Here is a 23,692-nt window from a genome sequence, read left to right on the forward strand (position 1 = left end):
GGGACTCAGGAGAAGTCAGCACTTCAAGAAAGCATTTCATTAATTAACCAAAGTACTTTGAGGAAATTTCCTGCCGGTGCCAACAGAGCATATTCTAGCAACGTCAATCTATTGATGTAATGTGAGCACAGATGGGTGTGCTTTAGAATTTCTGGATAAATAGTCTCCCCCAGTCTTGAACGCTTCCACATATGGAAGCAGAAAGCATGCGTTTTGTTTTTGTTTCTGCTCGGTTTCTGTTTTTGTGCATTCTGGGGTTTGAACTCGGGGCCTTGCGCTTGCCAGGCAGGTACACCATGGCCCGAGCCACTCCTCCAGCTCCCTCGCTGCCTACTTTAAGATGCTGCACTTCACCTAATGCTTCTTCCTTAATGTTGATTCCAAACTGGGCTGAAACCAGCCAGATCTCCCACAGGAGGGCAACAGAAGGGCTAGGTTGTCCCACGTGGAACAGACACTTAAGCTGGGTGGGATCCAGGCAGGAATCTTCTGCTGTCAATGTGAGAGAACGCTCTCAATGGTGTCAGTGTCGTGTGGACGAACAGTGGGTAAGGCATCTCTCTGTTACCATGCCAAACACCTGGGATAACCAACGTGGGAAGAGCAAGGGGTATTTTGAGTCACAGCTTGAGGGGCTTCAGGCCATAGTCAGTTGGACTGTTGCTTTGACTCCTGTGGCAAGGCAGCACATCATGGGGGGAGCAAACTGCCCCTCTTGTGGCCAGGGAGTGAAAGAGAGGAAAAGGAAGGGGCTGAGGTCCTCCTACCCCTTTTAATGGCCTTCCCCAGGGGCCAAAAGACCTCCCGTGCTGGGTAACACTGCAGACTTCCCAAGTTCCTTTTTGCGCAACACCCGTTCCCTTGGCGTCTGCAGTGTCCCCTTTCTTGTGACTCACGAGGATAAGGCCTCAGGAGCAGCCCATGGTTTCCAGAACGCCTAGAGAACATATGTGCCTGCCTCTCCTCTTTCCCTGTGTGCTCCTCATTTGGGCGCATTACTGCAAGGGGACCTTGTGATAGCTTTCCACGTGAGATGTTCAAATACAGCGCACGACCCACCTGGCAGTTTTGCCTGGACATTTTATTAATAAGTATAAGAATTGAATTATGTGATCTCAGTAGTGTCTATAGATGAAAATGTGTTTCATCATTAGCAGTTGAGATTTTGGTTAGGAAAAACCTATTTGCTCCATTACAATGTTTTTCTTACCTCTTACCTACTGACCTTAGGGTTCAAGCCACGTATGTTTTCCAGCCTGATGCTAGTCCAAGAACTTTAACCAGCGTACCCACACACTCATATTACGGGGCCTTTTATGGGTCACTTTTTACAGGCCAGAGTAAACTATCTGTCATGCTACTTACATGTGCAGACTTGCAGTAAGTTTGGTTCTTTTACATCTGCATCATTACGTAATTGTTTGAGGACACCTGCTTTGTGCATCCCCCATCTGTCTTGCACATCCTTAAATTCTTCCACCTGCCCTGAGCTGCGTAACTGAAGCTCCCCTATTCTTTTGGTAGGACTGGGGTTTGAACTCAGGGCTTTGCACTTGCAAAGCAGGCCCTCTACCACTTGAGCCACAACTCCAGTCCATTTTGCTTGGGTTACTTTGGAGATAGGGTCTTGAGAACTACTTACCTTGGCTGGCCTCAAACTGCGACCCTCCTGATCTTAGCCTCCCAGGTAGCTAGGATTACAGGCAGAGCTAATGGTGCCCAGCTGAAGCCTCCTATTTAGGTGAAGAACCTGAGGCTCGGTTTGCAGACCTAAAACTCACCTCTACAGCCCCTGTCATGTCTTTTCATCCTGTGTTGCTTTGTTGCTAGATGTGTTCTTGATAAAAGATACTGGTTAGAGCTGTCCTAGCTTCACGGACCTCACTGTCTGTAAGTTCTCAGTCACCGTTGCTAAGTCAGAAGTGTCAGGGCCCCAGGATTCACCCCAGATATCCCCTATGTCCTCTGCACAGTGCTTTCGCCACGCGCAAGTGCTGGGAGTGCCACGCTTCTGACCGTGGCCTCGGCCTCTTGTCAGTCCCACCTCACGTGGTACTCTCCATGCACACCCAGTCTTCTGAAAAGCCTCTCAGACTCAACCCATCCAACACCAAACCCTTGGTTCCACCCAGCGCACACCCCGCAGTAGTAAACAACGCCCCTGCTCGCTGGGCTGAGTCCCGAAGCCTCCGTGGCCCCGTGGCCCCCCTCTCTGACCCTGTGGTTTGTCTGAGCTTGTCCCCCCGCCCCACCGCGAGCACGTGAATGCCAGATGCTCAGTCCATCCACCACCGTGTCCCAGTGCTGTGAGCAGTGCCAGACACTTGGTAAGTCCGCAATACGGATTTGTTGCGTTAATGAAGAATATCCCAGACGTCAGGTCTACTGCCTCACTCATTCCCTTTCACTGAATGCATAAATATACAAGCAGCCCCGTGCTTTTTTTTTCCTTTTTTTAAGGCCACTCCTTGCTTATCTGGCCAGAGCTTATGTCAGCTTCAGAGCAGTAAATAATGAGAGGGTCCTCGTTATCTAGCGCACGCCCCGCTGTCACCGTGCAGTCAGATGCACAGATCGCTCCCGAACACTCGAGTTTGTTCTTCTTCCCTTTCCCCACAGTTGGCACAGTCTGGTCGAAAGATAACCACAACACTCTGGTACACTGCCTCAGTTTCCCCAGCTTAACTGAAAATAAATGTGGGTCTGCGCTGTTCCATCCCTGCTTTCAGGTGACATCAGCCCCTCTCAGGGACGTCACGTGTGGGTGGTTGTCACACTCTTTTGTATCACAAATGACGCCCACGGGTGGCTGTGTAGTACTGAGGACTGGTGCCCCTGGGCCGCTCCTCACCACTTGAAGAAGTAGCAGTTGGCAAGGTTGGCTCGATAGTCTAGAATCATTTAGTCTTGTGCCTCCCAAACCTATTATGCTTTTTTCAAACTCAGGGTCTTGCACATGTTTTTAGAAATGCAGGGGTTGTGATGGGGTCTGGTGTGACGCATGCCACACTCTGCCTCTCCGTCTCTTAGAGATCAGACGCAGATGCCATTTGTGTTCATGGGACGTTTCTCAGATCCCCAAGGACCCTCAGATCTGAGTACGCTAATCCGCACGTGAAGCTGCAGGTATTTGTATATGCCCTCCGTGCACTGTACATCTGTAGCTTGCTTATGCCATTAAATAGTAGTGATGTTGTCCTGTTAGGGAATGACAAGGGAAAACAAGGTCTTCATATGTTCAGCAGTTTTCTTCCATGATATATATATATATATTTTTGTGGTACTGGGGTTTGAACTCAGAACCTATACCTTGAGCCACTCCACCAGCCCTTTTCTGTGATGGGTTTTTTCACAAACTATTTGCCGGGGCTGGCTTCAAACTGTGATCCACCTGATCTCTGCCTCCTGAGTGGCTGGGATTACAGGTGTGAGGCACCGGCACCAGCTCCAGGATACTTTTGGTCCATCTTGAGTTGAATTGGTGGATGAGGAGCCTTTGTGCATAGGGTGCTGAGCTTGTGTTCCTAGTGATAATTAGTGTTACAAAGCAGAAAAAGAGGGGCAGAGAGGAGGAGCGGAGATGACAGGAAGGTAATGTTGAGTCTGCTCAGTGTTTCAGGCAGGAAATGCCATGGTATTCACAGGATGGAAAGCAGCCTAGTGTAGCCTGACCACAGTGAGTGACCGAGGAGAGCTGGGGTACAGGGAGGGAGGGAGGGGTGGGCCGCAGCACAGGAGCCTTGCAACACCTTAGAAGAGTCTGGTCTTGTTCCAAGCTTTCGTGGTCCTGGGACCTGCGTTCTCTATGGCAAATAGATTGCAGAAGCATGAGGCCTGAACTGGTCCCTGGTGATAAGCAGTGAGCCACAGAGAAGGCAAGGTGCTTTCTGGGCGTACAGCTAAGAAAGCCAGAGGCCTCACTGAGGAGCAGAGAGTGGCTGAGGGAGAGGTTGGGGGGAGTGAGGGTGATGCCAGCCGTGCTGGGGGATGTGCCCCAGCTGCCCCTGTGTAGTATGTAGCATGTAAGGTGCCTTTCAGCTGCGTTGGTGGCAAGCGGACATTTGTAAAGCTCTTAGAACGGAGAAGAGCACAGGGGAACACTGTGAACTTAGAACCGATGAGGATGGTGGTCAGTCGTGAGAGGTCACACAGCTGGTCAGCAGCAGGTCCCAGACAAGAGCCAAGGCTGAACCCCCTGGTTTAGTGTGTGTCATGCCACACCGAGCTGCCACCTTCAGTTGCCTCTGAACTTTCCTATTTATGCAGACTCTTGGTCGTCGGGGAACACGATGCGTGTGCTCATTGTGATATCAGTGCATTGCACCAAACATGACAAGTTTCTGGGGTGTTCTGTGTGGCTAGAATTCCAGGTTATTTGGCTGTCTATGAAATGGTGCCATTCCAGACAAAACACAGGGCCTAGATGGTGGAAGAAGGGGGTCCTGGAGGAGAGATGTTCTGTAGATCGTTTTTAAATACTGAAAGAAATAGCTTCCAGAAGGTAGCCGTGCTCATGTCGCCCACACGCCTGTTACGCTACACTAGACACATGCGCTCTCCAGTGGGAGACGGCGTTAAGAGTCCTTCATGCCGGAAGTTATAAGTCGCCATGTGCCAGGAGAAGGGAAGAAATAAGGCGAAGAATGCTGGTGTGCCCCCCCCCCACACTGTCAGGGTTCTAGCGATGCAGCTTACAGAAGTGTTTGAAGTGCTTCTATCTGTCAGCTTCAACTAAGCTAATTTAAAACTTGTTTTGTTCTGTGCCTTTCTCCTGACCCTCTGCATTTAATGCATACAATCTGTGGGGAGCCTGTCTGCCTCAGTTCCCACCCCTCAGTCTGAGAAGCAGATTTCAGAAGCGCCCGGTTGCACCTGCAAGGATTGGCCATTTTATCACATGAGACCTGAGACCATTGCCAGTGCATCCTACAGGAAAGGCTTTGGGAAGGGGTGAGCGAAAGTGCCACCCAGCCCTTCCTCCAGCCTGCTCCGCTCCTCTCCTCTCTGTTCCTCATTAGCAGGGAATGTGAGTCATTCCCAGATTGTGTGATTGGGATTCCACAGCGTTGCTCTACGATGCTCTCATTAAATCCAAGTGTCAGTGCGGCCTTTCAGACTGTAGGGGAGAGCTCAGTTACAGCTGGTGACCTGGTTCTCGTTACCACACAGAGACGGTGGCCAGAGCAGTGGCCTCCTCTGAGTACCCAGAATTCCACGTGCATGGCTGTTCCAACCATTTCCAGATTTGGGGGTTTCCTGGTTAACTTCGTGGGCTCCGGTACCCTTCAGCTCTCTGTTTATATCTTCATCGGGATCTGTACACTTTAGAAGTGTCCTAGAAGCCCTGGCAAGTCACTGTCGAGCTTGGCTGGCATTTGCAGGGTACCTTGTTCACATTCACCCCGCCAAGCTCATTGATGCACTACATCCAGGGCCTAGCAAGGCACTCTCCGTCTCCAGCGTGGTCCATGCTAAACAAGTAAGACGTCAACCAGACAGGGAGGATTCTCCAAGTGTTGCCAGAAAATCAGTGTGCTGTCTGTCTTTCCTCTCTCCTAGAGTGTTTCACAGCCAATGGTGTGGACTACAGGGGGACACAGAACTGGACGGCACTGCAAGGCGGGAAACCATGTCTGTTCTGGAACGAGACTTTCCACCATCCATTCAACACTCTGAAGTACCCCAACGGGGAGGGCGGCCTGGGCGAGCATAACTATTGCCGGTAAGACGGGGCGCTGTACCTAATAATCTCTGCTCTCTTCTTCCAGCCCCTTCCAGCCCCACTCACCATGAGGGAAAGCTACCTTGGCTCCTTTTTGGCCAACTCAGGAAGCCTTTCTTGTCACTATTTTTTTAACAGCTGTCTCCCAAACCCTACATACACACACGTATACACTCGTACAATCTACTGCTCTCTTCAACTGCCTTGCTTTGATGCTGGCTGTCAGGCCACTGCTGTCCTGTCGATCACGTACTTGTCTCTGGGAGGGTTTCCTAGCTGGCCCTACCACCCGTGGAACATTCGCAGCTGTGAAGGTTTCGTTCAGATCATCTGGGCCCAAGTAGCAAAGGAAGCTGTCTGCCTTCACCCACCTCCAGCCAGCCCAGGATGATCTCAGGAGCAGCTGTGTACCATCAGATTTGGGCTGTTTACTTGTTTTCAGTGGACAAAAGAGAAAGCAGTGTTTCTTTTCTTTTTCACTTCCTGTCTGACTCTAGCAAGGGCTCTTTTTTTTGAGACAGGGTCTTACTTTGTTGCCCAGGCTGGGCTTGAACTTCTGGGTTCAAGAAATCCTCCTGCTTTAGACTCCTGACTGGGACTTGAGGCAAGCACCACCATGCTGTCTGCTTTTCCCAGGAACTCTGACGCCCGCATGGTTGGGGCTCCAGATGTGCATTCACTCTTCCATGGTTTTCATCAGCCTCTCTGTTCTGCATGGTGGGAAACAAGCTAAGAATCGCTGGCAGGTAGGAACCAGAAAAAGATTCTAAGCACCGTAGGATATCCCTGTTAGCTACTTAAACAAGGTCCTGAGAGTGTGACTCGAGGTTCAGCAGGGTACTGAATTTATTCATCATTAGGACAGGTGCAAGGTCCACCTCTTAAGCCATGAGGACAGGGAAAAATGATTGCTGAGTTCCACTCTGAGTGCCACCCTCTGTCCCTTCTGCTGCTGGTGTGTGGCATCTCAACCCTATGGCCCTGGTGACTCAGCTGATCCTCTCCTGGGCCACACTGTTTACCTTCTGCTCTCCTCTGTACCTGTGCTAGCCTTCTGGGGCTCTTGTGGCTGTTTTGAGGTCACCAGGCCACCTTTCATCCTGGCACCTTCAGCTCTTTCTGTTACCTCTATCTTGACTCATATTCCCTGGTCATCCTCCCCTACTTGCTGTTGCTACGTTTTTCATTTGTTAAAGTATTAAAAACGTGCTCTGAAATTTTTTCTCAAATGCTGCATGTGTTTATTGTTTACATAGCTGACGTTTCCCGTTTTGTCTCTTTCCTTGAATTCCTGCCCACCAAGTCCAGCCATTCTGCATGCACTATTTACCATTTGGCTGTCTTTTGTATTTTATTACTAAAGTTACATATGCTCATTAAACAATTCGTTTTCGTTCTATTTTCAAAGTTGTACATAGTAATTTAATTTTTTGCATAAACAGAACAATGAGTCCCATTCTATTTCTGGTATGTTTTCTTCCCCTGAGTTTTCTATTCATAGGAACAGTTGCGTTGGGAAGGATGTTCAGGCAGAGAAAGGAGTGTTCTCCTCTTTTTGTTCAAAAGTCTGTCTCCATCTTTGTTTGTTTGTCTGTCTGTTATGCAGGGCTGGGGAAGTGCTCTCCCACTGAGCTGCACCCTGCCCCTAGAGTGTTTTGCTAGTAGTCTCTTGGTTCTTTTTTTTTTTTTTTTTTTTTGGTGGCACCGGAATTTGAACTCAGGGCCTCACACTCGCTAGGCAGGCACTCTACCACTTGAGCCACTCTGCAAGCCCCTTTTTGGGTTGGGTATTTTTGAGATAGGGTCTCATGAACTATTTGTCCCTGCTGTCTTTGAACCGAGATTCCTGATCTCTGCCTCCCGAGGAGTTAGGATTGCAGGCCATGATTGGCCATGGAGCCCGGCCTCTCGTTTTAGGTTTGCTTTCTCAAGTCTTCTCAGAAGAGCTGTTAAATCCAACTTTAAGGCAAGTTTAAATTTTCCAATGAGGCTTAATTTATATGGAAAACATTTTTCTTTCCCAATGGATCAGCACCTGTGTCTACACACAGGCCCTCAGACACCAGTAAATACCATTGCAATGCAGGAGGGCCAGAAGCACCTGTCCCCTTAGCCCTGGTGGCTCAGCCCTCTCTCGTTTGATTTGATGGAATGTACCAGACCTGAATTACCAGTTTCTGCTTGAAACCAGGAGGTTGGAATTGATGGTTATCACACTGGAGCCCAAGCCTTTTGTTTTAGCGCTGCAGTGAAGTAAGGATGAATTACTTGTTCTTTATGTAGCTGTCGTGATGCTTTTCAGAGTGGCTTTGACATTGATAATAAACAGTTGTTTTCTAAGGGCTTTACCCAATACTACATCAAAGCTGAGCCCCGACTAGAGGGAGGAAAATGACGGTGAATACTGTTTAAAGAAGGGCTTTGTACCAGTTCTCCTGCTTGGGTTTCCCAGCTGACACCCGACACCATGTTTGTCTTGTGCAGCTTTTCAGACCCATCCCATCTGAGATGTCTGAGAGTGGGTGAGGGATGGGAAGTGCTCTTGTGCAGAGAGTGGGAAGAGCAGAGCTGGCGCTGGCACCTGCCTGTGGGCACAGAAATGAAAGGACTCCTTGTGCCTGGGGAAGCTTATCTTTCAGGCCACACAATGGGCTTATCCGCTTGGGCCTGATAGGGGTTGCTCCACAGCCTGGCTTGGGGTCTTTATGCCCATTTCCGCCCTAACTGGAGTGTCGGGTTTCCAGTGTTCTGAGTCCACCTAAAAGCGGTGAGGGGAGGGGAGGCTTCTGAGTGACCAGTAGCCCCTGCCATTTGTGCTCCACTTCAGCAGTGTCACCCTTGGTTGTCATGATGATGGCTGAGTAGGAAAGACCAAAAGGAAATGTATTTATTTCAAGCCGTTCTCATGTGTGAGTGTGGAAGAAAACCTTCAAAATTATTATCGCCATATCAGAAGTTAGGGCCAGGATGACAGAATCTAACAGAGACTCCGGCTGGTGTCCTGGTTTCCTCCATAGTCTCAGGGGTTTGGGTTTTGAGGAAGGAGTAGAGTCTGTTTCTATCAAGGAGGAGTTGACTAGCCTGGTCTTGGTGGAGCTTACCACAGGAGTCAACAGCACAGGAATTGGACCTTATTGTTTAAAAATTGCATAGTTGGAATACTCATTAGTGAGAGAGTGAGAAAATAAAACCAGTGAAGAAAAACATTGAAATCAGATAGACATTTTTTTTTCACTGATTAAGGAATTTTTATTAAAGCAAAAATTTTATGAATTTAGTGTATATCCTTCCCTAAATATATCTTTTCAGAATATGGGAGGATTGTCATTGTGTCATCTGTTTTTGTTTGGTTTTTTTTTTTGGGGGGTGGTAGCTTTCTTTTTTTTCTTTTCTTCTTTTCTTTTCTTTTCTTTCTTGATTTGAAACAGGTTCTCACTGTGTAGCCCAATCTGGCCTCAAACTTGAGATCCTCCTGCTCACAGCCTCCAGGGTGTTGAGGTTACAGGCGTGCACCACCACACCCAGCTTTATCTATGATCTTACAGCTACCTTTAAAAAAACAAAACAAGCTGGGCACCCATGGCTCACACCTATAATCCTAGCTACTCCAGCAACTGAGATCGTGGTTCCAGGCCAGCTGAGCAAAAAGAGTTTTCAAGACTCCATCTCAATGGGAAAATGCTGGGTGTGGTAGTCATGCTGTCACATGGTGGGAAGTGTAAAACAGGAGCCTAGTGCTCCAGGCTGACCTGGTCAAAAAGCAAGACTGTCTCCAAAATAAGCAGAGCAGAAAAGGGCTGGAGATGCAGCTCAAGCCTTACAAGCACAAAGCCCAGCGCTCAAACCGCAGTACCACCAAGAACAGCAACAACACAGCCCAAGAAAACACAGGGAGTGTCTTTCCATGTTAATAATCCCTTGTGTGGATATGCCATACTTATTGATTGGGTATTTGCTAGTTCCAACTTTTTTATATTATAAAATGCTTTCTTGAACATTTTTATAAGTCAAGATTTCATTAGAGGAAATTGCCAATTAAGAGAGCATGTTTTTGGGGCCTTTGACTCTTAATTGCCAGGTTGCCATGGGCCTGTCCAGGTGACAGCCTCCATATTGGAGCACCTGTGTTCACTCAGCTCCTGCAGTCTTCACCTTCAGGTGCCAGTGTCTGGCGTGACTGGGTTAGTCACCAGTTGTCCTCACTCTACTGTAGTGGATGTGTTTTCACACTTGCTCTCTGCTCACCCTCTGAAGCATACATCAGTAGTGTCATGTTTTCCACTTGGATGAGTTGACACTGAGATTCATACAATTATTTCACATAACACAGAATCCAAAGCAATTCTGTTCTGTAAAACTGCAAAGCCATAAGCCTGTGACTTAAAACACAGCAATGTCACGGGTTGTGTCCTTTTCCCCGACAGAAACCCAGACGGAGATGTGAGTCCCTGGTGCTATGTGGCGGAGCATGAGGACGGTGTCTACTGGAAGTTCTGCGACATTCCTGCCTGCCAGAGTAAGACTCATGCTTTACACAAGGCTCCAGCTGTCCTAAGTGTGGGGTGAGGCCCCTGCCCTGGGCAGGTAGCCCATGGGGACTTCCCTGTCGGGTCCCAAATGCCCACCTCCACGCTGCCCTCTCCAGGGGTGGCCCCACATGGTGTGCCCAGTGAGACCCTCACCCTTACTTCATTTCCTCATGCTGGTGCTCTCATAGGGAGGGAGGGCACCAGCTCAGCAGCAGGGAATGGGGACAAGGTATCTTGCACTTTTTGAAACAAGTCTTGGGGGATGAATTTTTTTAGAATGGAGCTTTTTAACCATGGTGAGACTGAATTATGACACTTGTGTTATAGTGTCTGGAACTTGTTATGCTGGAGTTCATTTGGTTTCAGGTCCCTGAGAAATGGTACTGAGAGGGAAGACTGTGTGCGAGTTACCAACATAGAATTTAGAATCTGCATTTAAAATTTTATGTTGTTGTTATTTGAAGTTTCTTCCTTTTTTTTTTTTTTAAGCAGTACTGAGGGGTTGAACTTGGGGTCTTGAGCTTTCTAGGCAAGCATTCTACCACTTGAGCCACTCGCCAGCCCCCTCCTACTCCTCCTGCTCATTATTATTATTATTATTATTATTATTATTGTTATTACAGTGCTGGGGGTCAAATTCAGGGTGCTGTGCCTAGGCAAGCCCTCACAACTGAGATGACTTCCAGCCCCAGAAGGTATTTCTAAACACGCCAGAGGAGCAGGGTTTCTCAGTGCCTACAGCTGAAGACAGGGCTGTGCGTCCAAAACCAGTCCGCTGGCTTGGAGAGGAGGGGCATGGAGGGTTGTGTGGAATCTGGGCCCCTCTGCCCCATGCCTCCCCTCGGCAGCCATCTGAATGCCAGTGCCCCAGGGGAAAGAGGAGGGCAGCCGAGCCTTGAGCCTCGAGCCTCGAGCCTCGAGCCTCCAACTTCCCAGCCTCACCTTTACTCTCCTTCTAACCTGAGTGTGCCGTGATTCAGTCCCCAGATTGAGAAAGCTGTAAAGACCATAGGACGGGCTGTTGCTGTCTGCTTAACCAGATTTTCAAAATAAAAAATAAATAAAGAAATAAATAAGACATTTTGTTTGACTCTCATGAGGTAAAGAAGAAAGGGTAGAGGAAGGAAAGCAGCTTTTCCTCAGTTCGTTTGCTCTGCACAAAGATGGTTTTTTAGCCCAGCCCGTGTCACTCTCAGGGATGTAGAGGCGGGGCTTCTGTGTGGGCACTTTTATTCAGAAGGGTAATCTTCAAGCACATCTAGAAAATACAGTGTGGGCCAGTGGGAGAATTCTCCAGGAGGGAGAATTATGGTGAAGTAACACAAACTACCCAGTGTACTCCTAACTTGGCATGGTCACCAGATATTCCTCATTGCTCCAAGAAAGGATTAAATACGATTTCCATTTTCTCTGATGGTCTAGGTAGGAGACGTGCAGAAGCTGCAAATGAGAACCCAGTCATACCTGGTTTGGGGTGGAGGGTGGGAAGTGGCTGCTTGGGTTCTTTGGAAAACCCTTCTGTTCACCCTGCAGGTACCAGAGCTCCCCTCAAGCTGAACCCCTGAATATTGTGCATCTAACTCACATGGTTGAGGAAAAACTCCAGTGCTATTTGTAGCAAGAGACCTAGGTAACAGCCTGGCAGGTATAACCGAGATGCAGCTTGCTTCTGCTGGTCCAGTTTTGCCCATTTCTGGATGTGGTCCTAATTTTTGTGAATAATACTAAGCCTCTATGAAGCGCCAGTTCACGATTAGCACTGAACTTGTCATACCGGCAAGGCCTGTGACATGATCGGGTTTCTGCAAAGTTCACATCTGAACGCAACAGGCCCAGCAGGAGCCAGAGGGAATGAATGTTGAGGACGAAGCAGAGTCAGGCTGAGAGGTGGGGCACTGTGTGCACACATGTTATGAGAAGGGGGCAGAGAGGAGGGATGACACAAATGGGGACAAAGAGAAATTGGAACCGTGCTCTTGCCCTGTGGAGTACCATTGCGTGTACTGTTGAATGGAGCCCGCCTCTGAGGGAGTTGAATTTGCCCCTCTAACTGCTTCTGCCCGTGTGTGTCTCAGAACCCCAAGTTCTTTTTGTAGCTAGGAGAAGTACAGGTGTAAAAGCAAATTCCAAGCTCCTCCAGTTGAATGCTCCAGCTAAGGGGAAACCATTTGGCCTCATGTCCTTTGCGTATCTCTCCCTGTTAGACAACCTCTCTCACCGTTGTAATTCCCTTTATCTCACTGCTTGTGAGGGCCTTTCCATGGCTTTTGCTTTGCTCTCTTTTACTTGTAGATTCTTAGATTCTTTCTTTTTCTTTTTCTTTTTTTGGCTGCACTGGGGTTTGAACTCTGGGCCTCCACTTGCGAGGCAGGCGCTCTACCATTTGAGCCATGTCCTCTGCCATTCTTGCTTTAGATATCTTGCAGTCAGGGTCTTGAAACCCTATGTCATGGCGTGGCTCGCGTGGTAGAGCACTTGTGAGCTGGAGCCCCTGAGTTCAATCCCCAGCACCACTAAGAAAACAAAATGAGGGCTTGGGTGGGGGAGAGAGGACCAGAGGAAACCAGAGTTTTCTGTTTTGAAAGGGGATATTTGTTGATGCTGAGTGATTGAGTCATTACTCTTACCTACTTTTGCACATGTTTGAAAGCTTACATTATTATAAAAAACCCCAAATTTTCAATTAAGTTTATAATATTTTGAATATTAAAATACTCATTGAAATATGTAACGTGATTGACATACATTGCTGGGGATGCACCCCAAGGTTCTCCCTTGGTAGGTCGGTGCTCTACCACTGATCTGTACCCAGCTCCTGTAATCTTGTACATAGAGTGCACAGGTGTCAGGTATTGTTAAAGTTAGTCATTAAAGTTTTAGTTACTGAACTTTTTAAAATAATTAGTTGTTTAAAGTTATTGAAACTACTCATTATTGAGATAGTTGTTAAAGTTTAAAGTCACAGGAACTTCAGAAGTTGTTACCTGCAACAAATGATATTTCTTAAACTCTGACCATACACCAGACCTTGCACCAAATGGGGACACAAGGATGTGGGGAGCCCCCAGTCTAGGACAGAAGACAGACACATGAACAGGCGAACATATGCAAGATACCTATATTAAGTGAGGTTGGCAGAGGGTTGGGAACCCCAAAGACAGCATCTACGCAGGTACAGTGGGGGACTGGGGCCACTGGTTGTCAAAGAGGACCTCTGGAAGACATGGGGTCAGCGCAGGGCTTCTCAACTTTAAGATGCATGCGATCTCCTGAATTCTTTTAAATATAGGTTGTTACTCAGTCGTTCTGGATGGGCCTGAGTGTCCACACGCGTAGCAAGTTCCTGAGATGATGGAGCTGCAGGGCCGCGCTGTAAACAGTGAGGTGCTAAACCTTAGGGTTGGATGGGTGGGGAGGGCAGCACGGAGACAGGGGGAGCAAGACTGTTCCCAGTGTGTGCTTTCCAGCATTCTGTCTCTAGCGCCCCCGTCCCTTCCCTCTTCTCTCATGAATTCCAAAGTCAGTACTACTGAAACACAAACTTTAAGAAGGAGAGGACAGGAGATGAGGTCTGAGAAGACAAGGCCAGAAGATCTTGTGACCTGCTGGAGTCTGGACTTTACCTGGGACACTGGCACTGAGGCCAAGGACATGCTGATTTGGAAGGAGGCATTTCTCCCTGGCTTCTTAAGGAGGTTGGAGGGAGATTTCTCCTCTCTTATCCTGTCACTGAGATTCTGAGATTCTGTCACTCATGTGGCCTGTCCCTGAGTGCAGGCCATGATGGCTCCTCTGCCTCATGGAGCTCCAGGTCCATCTCAGCCAGAGACCTCACCAGCTCAAGTTCTCGTAACTAAACAACATCCGGCCTGGTTACAGTACTTCTTGTTCCTTGGCTGTTATATTTGCCTTATCTAGTGACACCTAACGAACAGTACATGAAGCCTCCAAGTCGCTAATTGGGATCCTGGTAAGAGTTTTGAAAGCTCCGTGAAGAGTTTGAGTAGAAAGCCTTGGCTGGGGACGCCACTCAAGTGGTAGACAAGCACCTGCTTAGCAAGCTTGAGGCCCCGAGTTCAAACTCAGTACCACAAAAAAAAAAAGTTTGAGTTGAAAGCCAAGGGCACTTTGGCAGTGGTAGGCAGGATGGCCCATCAGTGACAGACAGCTTTTTCCCCATCAGTGCTTTCTGCATGTCGATTTCTTGTGTGCGTCAGCCATGCAGGGACCATCACCTACAAAGCACGCTCACACATTACCCATCCAACCTCTTCAGCAGTCCTAGAAAGCAGGCAGAGGGTCCATGCTCCAAGGAGAAGCGGGATGGTCACACGATCTGATGAGGCTCAATGCTGACTCCTGAGAGCAAGCCCAGTGCCTTTTCCTTCCAGTACTGAGAACAGCTCCGTTTCCTTTACTTCCTTGAAAACAGGGGCCCTGGGATGGATCCAGGCTACCAGAGAGGTCATTGCTCAGAAATGCCTTTGTGGATCGTTTGGGAATTAAAGTTTGAAATTCAGAGAGTATGCTGAATTACCGAGACTGCCTTTTTGCCATCTTGGAGACCAAAGGATTAACTCAGTGGCGACAGAAGGTCTGCAGTTTGTGCTGCAGCTCTAAGTCATTTTCTTTCTTCTCTGGGTCTGGGAAATCCCAAGCTCGGGGAGCAAGGCACACTCCCCAGGAAGCAGGAGCTGCTCTGGAGGATCGGGGTTCTTCAGGCTTCCCGGGCCTGGACCCTCCTCTGCCCAAAACACCCTGGGCTCGGGGTCTCTCCCCTCACTGCTGTAGGTTGAGGTCCACCTGCTCTCAAAAGAGGCAGCTGTGTGCATCAGTTACACTTTACAGCTAGAATGAAAAGCAGGACTGATTTTTGTTTGGGTTTTTTGGTGGTGCTAGGGTTTGAACTCAGGGTTTCACGCTTCAGCCACAGCCTCAGTCCCCCACCTCACAAGCAACATTGAAAGAGACATGAATAATACAAATTATGCCGACTAAGTGTTTGGCACCTCTTCCGTATTTAGTGTGTCTGTTCAATTGAACCTTTAGACCACCCAGCTGGCATTGTCAGAATCCTGCTTTTACATCCTTTATCCTCTCTGCGAGAGGTTTGTTTTCCCTGCTAGACTGAGGCCAGGGCAGGGGTATCTCTGACTTTTCTGTGAAGGAGAGAATAAATTAGAGAGAGGAGGGAACTCGGGATTTCTCTGGAAGCTGCATTTGTTAGCAGGCCCCCTTCCCTTGAACTGTATGTTTCTTTGTGGAGGGTGCTGATGGAATTACGGCTGCTGCCCCCTCCCGCAGTCCCTGGCAGCCACTGAGAACGAGCAAATGTTCCAACATTCCTTCCCCCACCTAGCACAGGAGGCCGGAACAGGTGCTCACTAAATATTCTTTCTTGATCCTGTGAAGTCATCTCTGTCCCCTGACACACAACGCAAGCCAGTGGAAAGAATGTAGCTTCAGAGTCACTTGGCCTACTGTCAAGTTGTTATTTCTTTAATAGCTTTAGGCACAATGGCTCTTCTCTGAGCCTTGGTTTCCCCATCTGTGCCTTCCACAGCTATTTTGAGCATTAAATGAGTAAAATATACACAACAACCTGTGCACTTGTTACTTTCGTATAGTTGTGATCAAACACCTGACAGAAAATTGAAAACAAGAAGATTAATATTGGCTCAGAGTGTCAAAAGGTTCAGTCCATGGCTGAATGGCCTCTTGCACTTGGGCCAAACATCATGGCAGCAGGAATGTGTGGCAGAGGACAGCCGTTCACCTCATGGCTAACAGGAAGCAGAGAGAGACAGAGACAGAGACAGGAAGGGGCCAGGGCCAAGGTATCCCCAAGGACCCTCCCCAGCAACCTACTTTCTTCAGCTAGATCTCACCTCCCATAGTTTCTAGAACCTTACAAAATAGTCACAGCTGGGGACCAAGCCCCCAACACACAAACCTTTTTGAGGGACTCTGCTGCAGCAGCCATTCTGTGGGGACGGTGTGGCACTGGACACAAGAGACCCCATATTTGTCCTTATGGTACAGTTAATGCTTTCAGGTCTGGCATGGATGGACTCAATTAGTCTTTGTGCTTTGCAGCTGATGTTATTTAATTTCCCATGAAAGTACAGACCTTCTGAACCAAGTGGAGATTTTCCTCAGTGACATACTGTGTTCTCAAGCACAGTTGTGTAAAGTGTGCTGGTAACCTGAGAAGGGGATCATTCAGATCCAGGAGGAGGGCTGTGCTGAAAATCTCCACAGCAATACTTGCTGGTGAGGAACATACAGAAACTAAAGGAACAGGCCTCAGTCTCACAGTGTAATTAGGAATCTGAGTTCTACACATAGGTTAAAATTGGGGACTGTGACCTCAGCTATATGAACAAGTGCTGACCCAGGAGGTACACTGCTGTGACTGTTTGGAGACAGGAGGACTCCATAAGGACCATGGAAGATGGGGAAAGCACTAGGGCTGGATGGGTCAGGGCACAGGAGCCCAGGGGCAAGGAGGGGCATGTGTGTGGGATCCAGTCTGCATGGAGCAGAAAATGGGCAGAGAGGAACCAGGTCAGAGTTGGAAGCCAGAGTTTTTTGGATGGGACCAATGTACTGAAAGCCCTAGTTTAGGAAGATGAGCCCTGTGTCCCTTCCCAGGATGCATCAGAGGAAGGAAGTCTGGGGAGGAGAGGAAGGTGTAGGTTTCTACATCCAGGGCTGAGGACTCGCTGTGATGGTAGCAGTGAGAGACGATAGGAAGGGCTAAGTCCAAGATGCATTTAGGAGGAAGACAGAACTTGATGACGACTGGAACATATAGGCATGACACAGCAGGAAGAGCACGAGGTGACTGTGGCTCCTTCCTGGAATTTCTGTGGTATCCCTGAAAAAAGTCTTCGGCAACAAACCAAGCTTTTCTTCCCAGGCACACAGCTGTGTCATTCCTTTTGAGCTTGGACTGACCTTTTGTCATACAAGGTGTTTCAGTTGTTTGTTGCCATGTGGCAGGCCACCCAGCCATAGTGACTTAAAGCACAACAGTTTGTCATTTTTCTAGCTCTGTGGCTGGCCGAGTTCAGCCAGGCGGTTCTTCTGCTACTTTCCCCCAGGCTCCTCAGGTGGCTGCACACAGCTAAGAGCCCTGCTGGAGCCTAAACGTCCACAGTGATGTCTTGCCTCCACCTGGTGACTTCTCTTTGCAGCAGAGTGTTCAGGCTTCTTGAAGGGTTGCTGGCTGCCCTGAGAGAGGAAGGCAAGAACTCAGCACACCACCATATTTTGTTGATCAAAATGAGTTGCAGGGCCAGCCCAGACCTGAGAGGAGTGGAAATTGCAGCATGTGTGTATGGGAAGGGCAGAAATCACAGAAATTGTTTTAGAGAAGGGCTCCCACTGGGAGGGAACAACGATTGTGAGACATCTGGGTCATATTAGTTCAGGATCCTTAGAAACGCCTGCTGCCTTCCCATGAAGGTGAGATTTCATAGAAGAAAATCTGTGCTTGTTTATTTATCTGCGTGAATTGATATGAGGCAGCTGGAAGAATCAAAGGATCCAACAAGGAGCACTTATGCTTAGAAATACGTTGTGATGAGGATATGGACCAAGATGGCAGCTGTCACATGTGGAATGTGGATAAGATGGTGCAGGAGCTCATGGTCAGAGGCCAGAGAGTATAGGTGACTCCCCACTCAACCATCAGTGCTCTGAAGGAAGTATTGAGAAAGTGCCAGTGGGTCATCTCTCATGTTCTTAGATCTTGTGCTATGAAGGGTAGAAGTCAGCTAAGAGGCACCAGCAGGGGCACAGGGCTAACTGACAGTTAAAAATAAGCAGAGGAATTGCATTGTTGCCAAAGAAGTAGATTTTACTCACAAGAACAAAAAATCAATCAACTAATCAATAGTTCCGCAGAGCCAAGGAAAGAGTTTTTAAAATGTAAGACAAGAAGTTTGCTTCTGGTTTCTTAATATCTGAGACCTGGTCAGAGTGCTGGAACACTGAAACAGTGACAACCGGGGCTGCTGCTCCTGCAGACGCCACCTGAAGATCTGTATTCAAATTGAGCTGTCACCTGGATGGGCGTGCCTTCTGTCTTTGATGCGGGGACTAGAATTCACTCAAGCTGACCTGAGCAGAAGAGGGACACTGAGGGTTTATCACAGCCCAACCCCCCGCTCCAAGAGCTAGAAAGAACGCAGCCCTCTGACTGTCTCTCAGAGCCACAAGGGCTCTCCTGTCACCTCCTGTGGCCTGGTGTTCATCCTTCCCCCACGTGGCCCAGCAGGATTGGCTCACTCATCCATTCATGTGACCCACACGTGAGTTTAGCTCCCTCAGCTCCTATGTGACAGAGACCTACACAGACTGCCTGCAGTTCCCTAAACGCACCCTGGTCCCAGCATCCCGAGCGAGAGAATCTGCTGGCTACAGTGTGAGCCCTGGCCAAGAGGATGTGCTCCTTTTTCCCACCACCGACCAACGGCCGTCCCAGGAGCAGATTTTCTGAGAAGATGCCATGGGTGGTTCTCAGAGGACTATGAGCGTGGAGGTCCCCCTGGAAGTGTGTTTAGTGCCTTCATGGCGACACCAGAATTATATCTACGTTATGGGTGCTCAAAAGGCCCTCCTGGTTGCTTCCCACCTGTTCCTTGGACAGTAGTTCCTGGATTTATCTGAATGGAGCGGAACACCTTGCCCCTCAGCTGCTGGTTGAGAACTCTGAACATAGGAAAAGCATTTGGGACAGTACTCAGTCGTGCAGGGTCCGTGGTTTTGCTGTCTCTGTTTCAGTTCCCTACAGTTGACTGTGGTCCAGAGCTGGGTGTGGTGGTGTGCCTCCAGTCCCAGCTAGCTAGTCAGGAGGCCAAAGCAGGAGTTTGAGGCCAGTCTGGGCTATACAGTGGGACCTGTCTCTTAAAAAAGAAAGAAAAATTCTTTAAAAAAAAGGAGAGCGGGAGGGAGAGAGAAAGGGAGGGAGGAAGCTCAACCTTGGTGGTGCTGGAGGTTCACAGATGCCAAAGGAAGCCAAAAAGGGTTTCCTTTAAGTGAAAAGGTGAGGCTGACAGAGTGGTTCGAGGGGCAGAGCACCTGCCTAGCAAGCATGAGGCCCTGAGCTCAAACTCCAGTACCATCAAAAAAAAAAAAAAAGCAGTAAGTGAAAAGGTGAAAGAAACAAGGAAAGAAAAAGTTGTGTGCTCTGGTCACTAAAGTGTAAGGCAGCGACAAAGCTCTCTGTGAAACTGGGAGGAAGGGAAAAGAAACCCGTGCTAATTTTGCCACCACACCTCATCACCAGTGTGGTGACTGCTTAGGCAGGAGAGGCTTCAAGCCCGTACACACACTTGTGTAGGAAAACCCACGGCGTGTGTGGGGTGGGGCTCCAGACATCCACTGGAGGTCTCAGAACCCTTACCTGATGGGTCCCTTGCAGATAAGGGGGACTACTTACTGTCATTCACTGTCATGAGTTTTGAGGCCTCAGCTATGGTAAACAGGGACCTGTTTGTATGTTACGATGAGTTTTCAAAACTGAAAGTGGTGACATCTCTTCAGTTGGAGGGAAATGCATGACCAAGCCACAAGGACTTTAAAGTGGCCTCGAAAGGAAAAAGGGACTTGAGAACAAACATCCTTTTTCAAATGGACCTTTCCTCCCTGCTTCTGGGAAGAGCGGAGGGTGGAACACAGTCTGGAAATCCTCTCAGCTGGCCCATTGTGCCTTTGAGGAGGACATGACGCGTCTGCTCCAGCGAGACTTGGAGCCACCCTTGCCAGGACGAGTCGAGGGCAGTGGCACCCCAGAGTCTGGCCCCATCTTAAAGGCCTCCCTTGTGCACAGAACCGCGAAGGACCAACATGTCTAAGATTTCTGTCGTGGAGCTGGAGGTGTGACTCAAGTGGTAGGGTGTGTGCTTAGCAAGCGTGAAGCTGTGAGTTCAAACCCCAGTGCTGCCAAAAACTACAAATAAATAAATAAAAATATAATTTGAGAAAGTTGTGTTTTATTGGAGGTGTGTCTCAAGTGGTAGAGCGCCTGTTTTACAAGCAAGAAGCCTTGAATTCAAACCCCAGTCCCACCAAAAAAAAAGCAAATATGTATTTTTTAAAAAGTCCAGCCAGGCGCCAGTGGCTCACACCTATATAATCCTGATGTCTACTCAGGCAGACATCAGGAGGATTTTGGTTTGAAGCCAGCTTGGGCAAATAGTTCCAGAGACCCTATCTTGAAAAAAACCCAACACCAACAAGGGCTAGCAGAGTGGCTCAAGTGGTAGAGCACCTGCCTAGCAAGTGTGAGACCCTGAGTTCAATCCCCAGTATTGAAGAAAAAAAAAATCCAATCTAAAACTGTCATTTGTGCTGGTGATAGGGAGCCTGCCTAGCAAGCTCAGGGTCCTGAGTTCAAATTCCGGTACTGTACAAAAAAGATCATTTGGATATTTAGGAGGCAGAGATAGGGAGGACTGTGGTTTGAGGCCAGCCCAGGCAAAAAGTTAGTGAAACCCTATGATCCTAGCTATTCAGGAGACATAGGTAGGAAGATCACAGTCCCAGGCCAGCTGGGCAAAAAGGGAGATCCTGCCAGGCACCAATGGCTTACGCTTGTATTCCTAGCTACTCAGGAGGCAGAGATCAGGATACCGGTTCGAAGCTAACCTGGGCAAATAAGTTTGAGAGACCCTAGTTCGAAAATACCTAACACAAAAGGGGCTGGTGGAGAGGCTCAAGGTGTAGGCCCTGAGTTCAAGCCCCAGTATGCGAAAAAAAGAAAGGAGATCCTATCTGAAAAATAATCTAAAGCAAAATTGACTGGGAACATGGCTCAAATATTAGAGTGCTTGCTAGCAAGTGTAAGGCCTGAGTTCGAATTTTCTGGTACCACCAAAAAAAAAAAAAAAAAAAAGAATTCAGTTGGCCAGGCATAATAGTGCACAGCTGTAATCCCAGAACTCAAGGGATAGAAGCAGGAGGATCACAAGTTCAAGGCCAGCTTGGGTTACATAGTGAGAGCTTGTCTCAAAGGGAAAAAAATTTGAGTTTTGGGCTAGGGTGTAGTTCAGTGGTAGTGCTTGCCTCGTATGCACAAGGCCCGTGTTCAGTTCCCAGCACTGCAAAAAATAAATTAGATAAAATAATTCCGTCTCGAATCTCAGGGAGTCGCTTTCATTTAGCTCCCTGGAGCTAGCCCTATAAGCAGAGAGGACAGGGACACCAAGGAGAAAACCTGACAAGAAACCTGCCGCCCTGGAGGTTCCCTGCCCCCAGGCCCACCTACAGGGTCCTGCGTGAGGCCCTTCACCAAGCCAAACCGTCACAGGGCCAGCACTCCCTGGACAGGCATCGTGTCCTGTCCTGCATACATGGAAGGGATGAATCATTCAGTATCCAGAAAATCCTTGCTCTGGGTGGCTCCTTTGATTGTGCCTTTTCTACCACTCGGCAAGTTGACCTCGTTTGTGGGGACAGTGGTGAAATTCAGGCTTATCACCCACGATGATAATGAACGCTGTTCAGCACAGACCATCCTGCCAAGCCTTGTGGTGCCCACTTTATTTCTCACGAGAAATAAAGTTCCTTTTGTCCCTCCGATGAAACTGAGAAACTTAGAAAGGCTGCGGTGAGGGCAGGGCTGGGGTGTGGCTCAGTGGAGAGCACTCGGCCTGCCATGAGTGAGGCCCCGGGTTCCATGAGAGAGAGAGAGAGAGAGAGAGAGAGAGAGAGAGAGAGAGAGAGAGGGTCCAGGAGAGGATAAACAGAGACCACAGGCACAGACAGTGTGGAGGAAATGCTAAGACTCTTCCAGCTGTATTTCTGAGGTTTCAGCAGCCTCACCAGCAGCTGTTTTTGGCTAAATGTTTGGGTCCTCACAAAATTCACACATTGAGCCCTTACCCTCAAAGAGATATTTGGAGAGGGGACCCTTGGGAGATAATTAGATTTAGATGAGGTCATGGGAGTGTGGCCCCCACGATGGGATTAAACTCCTTATAAGTAGAGGAAGAGACCACCTTGTGAGGACACAGCAACCAAGGAGACAAATTAAGTGTGAAAGTCAGACCTGGAGCATCATAGAAAAGCACGCCCAGAGTGGGGCCATTTGGGTGAGGTGCATTTGTTGACTCCGAGTCACCAAGAAAAATCTAAAAGTAAGTTAAGCCATATTAAGTTTGTTTTAAAACTAGCTGACACATTTTAGGAAGGTTTCGTGCAATGTGGTTTTTAAAAATGTTTTGGTTTTAAAACTAACCTGTATGGAAAACTCGGTTATCCAGAATGGCGTTTCTAGACAGTGAGAGGAAGTCCAACCCAAGCTTCACTGGCTTCAAGTGGACGCTCGAATATCAGGCCATGCAGGTCGGCTCTGCCTTTCTCTTCTCCCTGCCCCGTGCGTTCACTGCGTCCTGAGAAGGCCCCTTGCCCGCCCATCCGTGGTCTCTGCCTTCCTTCAGCACAGTCATTCAGCCCTACTGTGACTGGCCCCAGAAAGATGGTGGTGTGTGGAAGGCACAGTTCTGCCTTTAAGTTGTCCATGGTACTTGAGAAGAGGGTGAATAAGTGTTTGGGATTCATCTGTGCATAGACGCTGTAGGACTCCACAGCCGGGCCACAGAACCCCTGGTCTGTGGGAGGGTGGGAGGCCAAGGGGCCTCCGGGGGCGGTGATGCCCAGACTGAGGTCATACGCTCGGAGCAGAGGCCGGAGAGCAAGGTGCAGTTGGAAGCTTGCAAATGCAGCACAGTTGGGCCCTGTGTAGAATGTGAGCCACAGGGCATGGCCACAGTCACAGTCATGGGGGAGAGAAAGAGGAGCAGGACTTCGTGTACCAGTGAGAAAGTTTGCTTTTCGTCCTGGGGGGCAGCCAGGGAGCTTTGCGGGTCTGCTGCTAGTCGTCCTTCCCTCTGTCACTGGTCACCTCTCACTGCTCCTACAAAGGCCAAGGGCATTCTTGCCGCAGGCCTACCTGGTGTGTACTGCACAGATTGTTCTGATTGCAGTAAGCTCCCTAGATTAGGGGAGGGGGCGCCTGGAGATGGAACAGGGGCCCCATGCAGTGATCCAACGAGGAGACAGAGGCCTGAGAAGTAGCAGTGTGGTGGCACGACAGATTGATGTGAGATGTCGGGGGCGGGGGGGTGGGGGGGTTGCGGGGAATTGACCAGATTGGCAACTGATGGTTGACCATTCTTGTAGGGTAAGAATGACCACCCCAGGCCATCAAAGCTCAAACGGATTGGGCAGCAGCAGGTGCTGTCCCATTTCCAGTGACCTGTGCCCCTCAGCACAGGCTGCCTGGACTTTCTCACCATGTTGTCAGTAAAGCTTATGGGTTCCAGCTGTGTTAATGCAGCCACAGCCCTGCTATGTCTACCTTAACGTTGATGGTAGTGTGCCTTGGGCTCTCTCTAGACTAATACAGAACAACGTGCTTACAAGTGAGCAA

At 48.8% G+C, this 23,692-nt stretch overlaps 1 protein-coding gene across 1 annotated transcript in view; it reads left to right on the top strand.

Moving 5' to 3' along the window:
- Positions 1-23,692, top strand: part of Kremen1 (kringle containing transmembrane protein 1) — a 59,138-nt gene that overhangs the window by 12,345 nt on the left and 23,101 nt on the right. Inside the window, exons 2-3 of the mRNA XM_020157769.2 lie at positions 5,560-5,722; positions 10,147-10,238. Of these exons, the coding sequence (XP_020013358.1) occupies positions 5,560-5,722; positions 10,147-10,238 (255 nt within the window). The remainder of the gene's footprint in view (positions 1-5,559; positions 5,723-10,146; positions 10,239-23,692) is intronic.

Source organism: Castor canadensis, chromosome 18, assembly GCF_047511655.1.
Source record: "Castor canadensis chromosome 18, mCasCan1.hap1v2, whole genome shotgun sequence".
Classification (NCBI taxonomy): domain Eukaryota; kingdom Metazoa; phylum Chordata; class Mammalia; order Rodentia; family Castoridae; genus Castor; species Castor canadensis.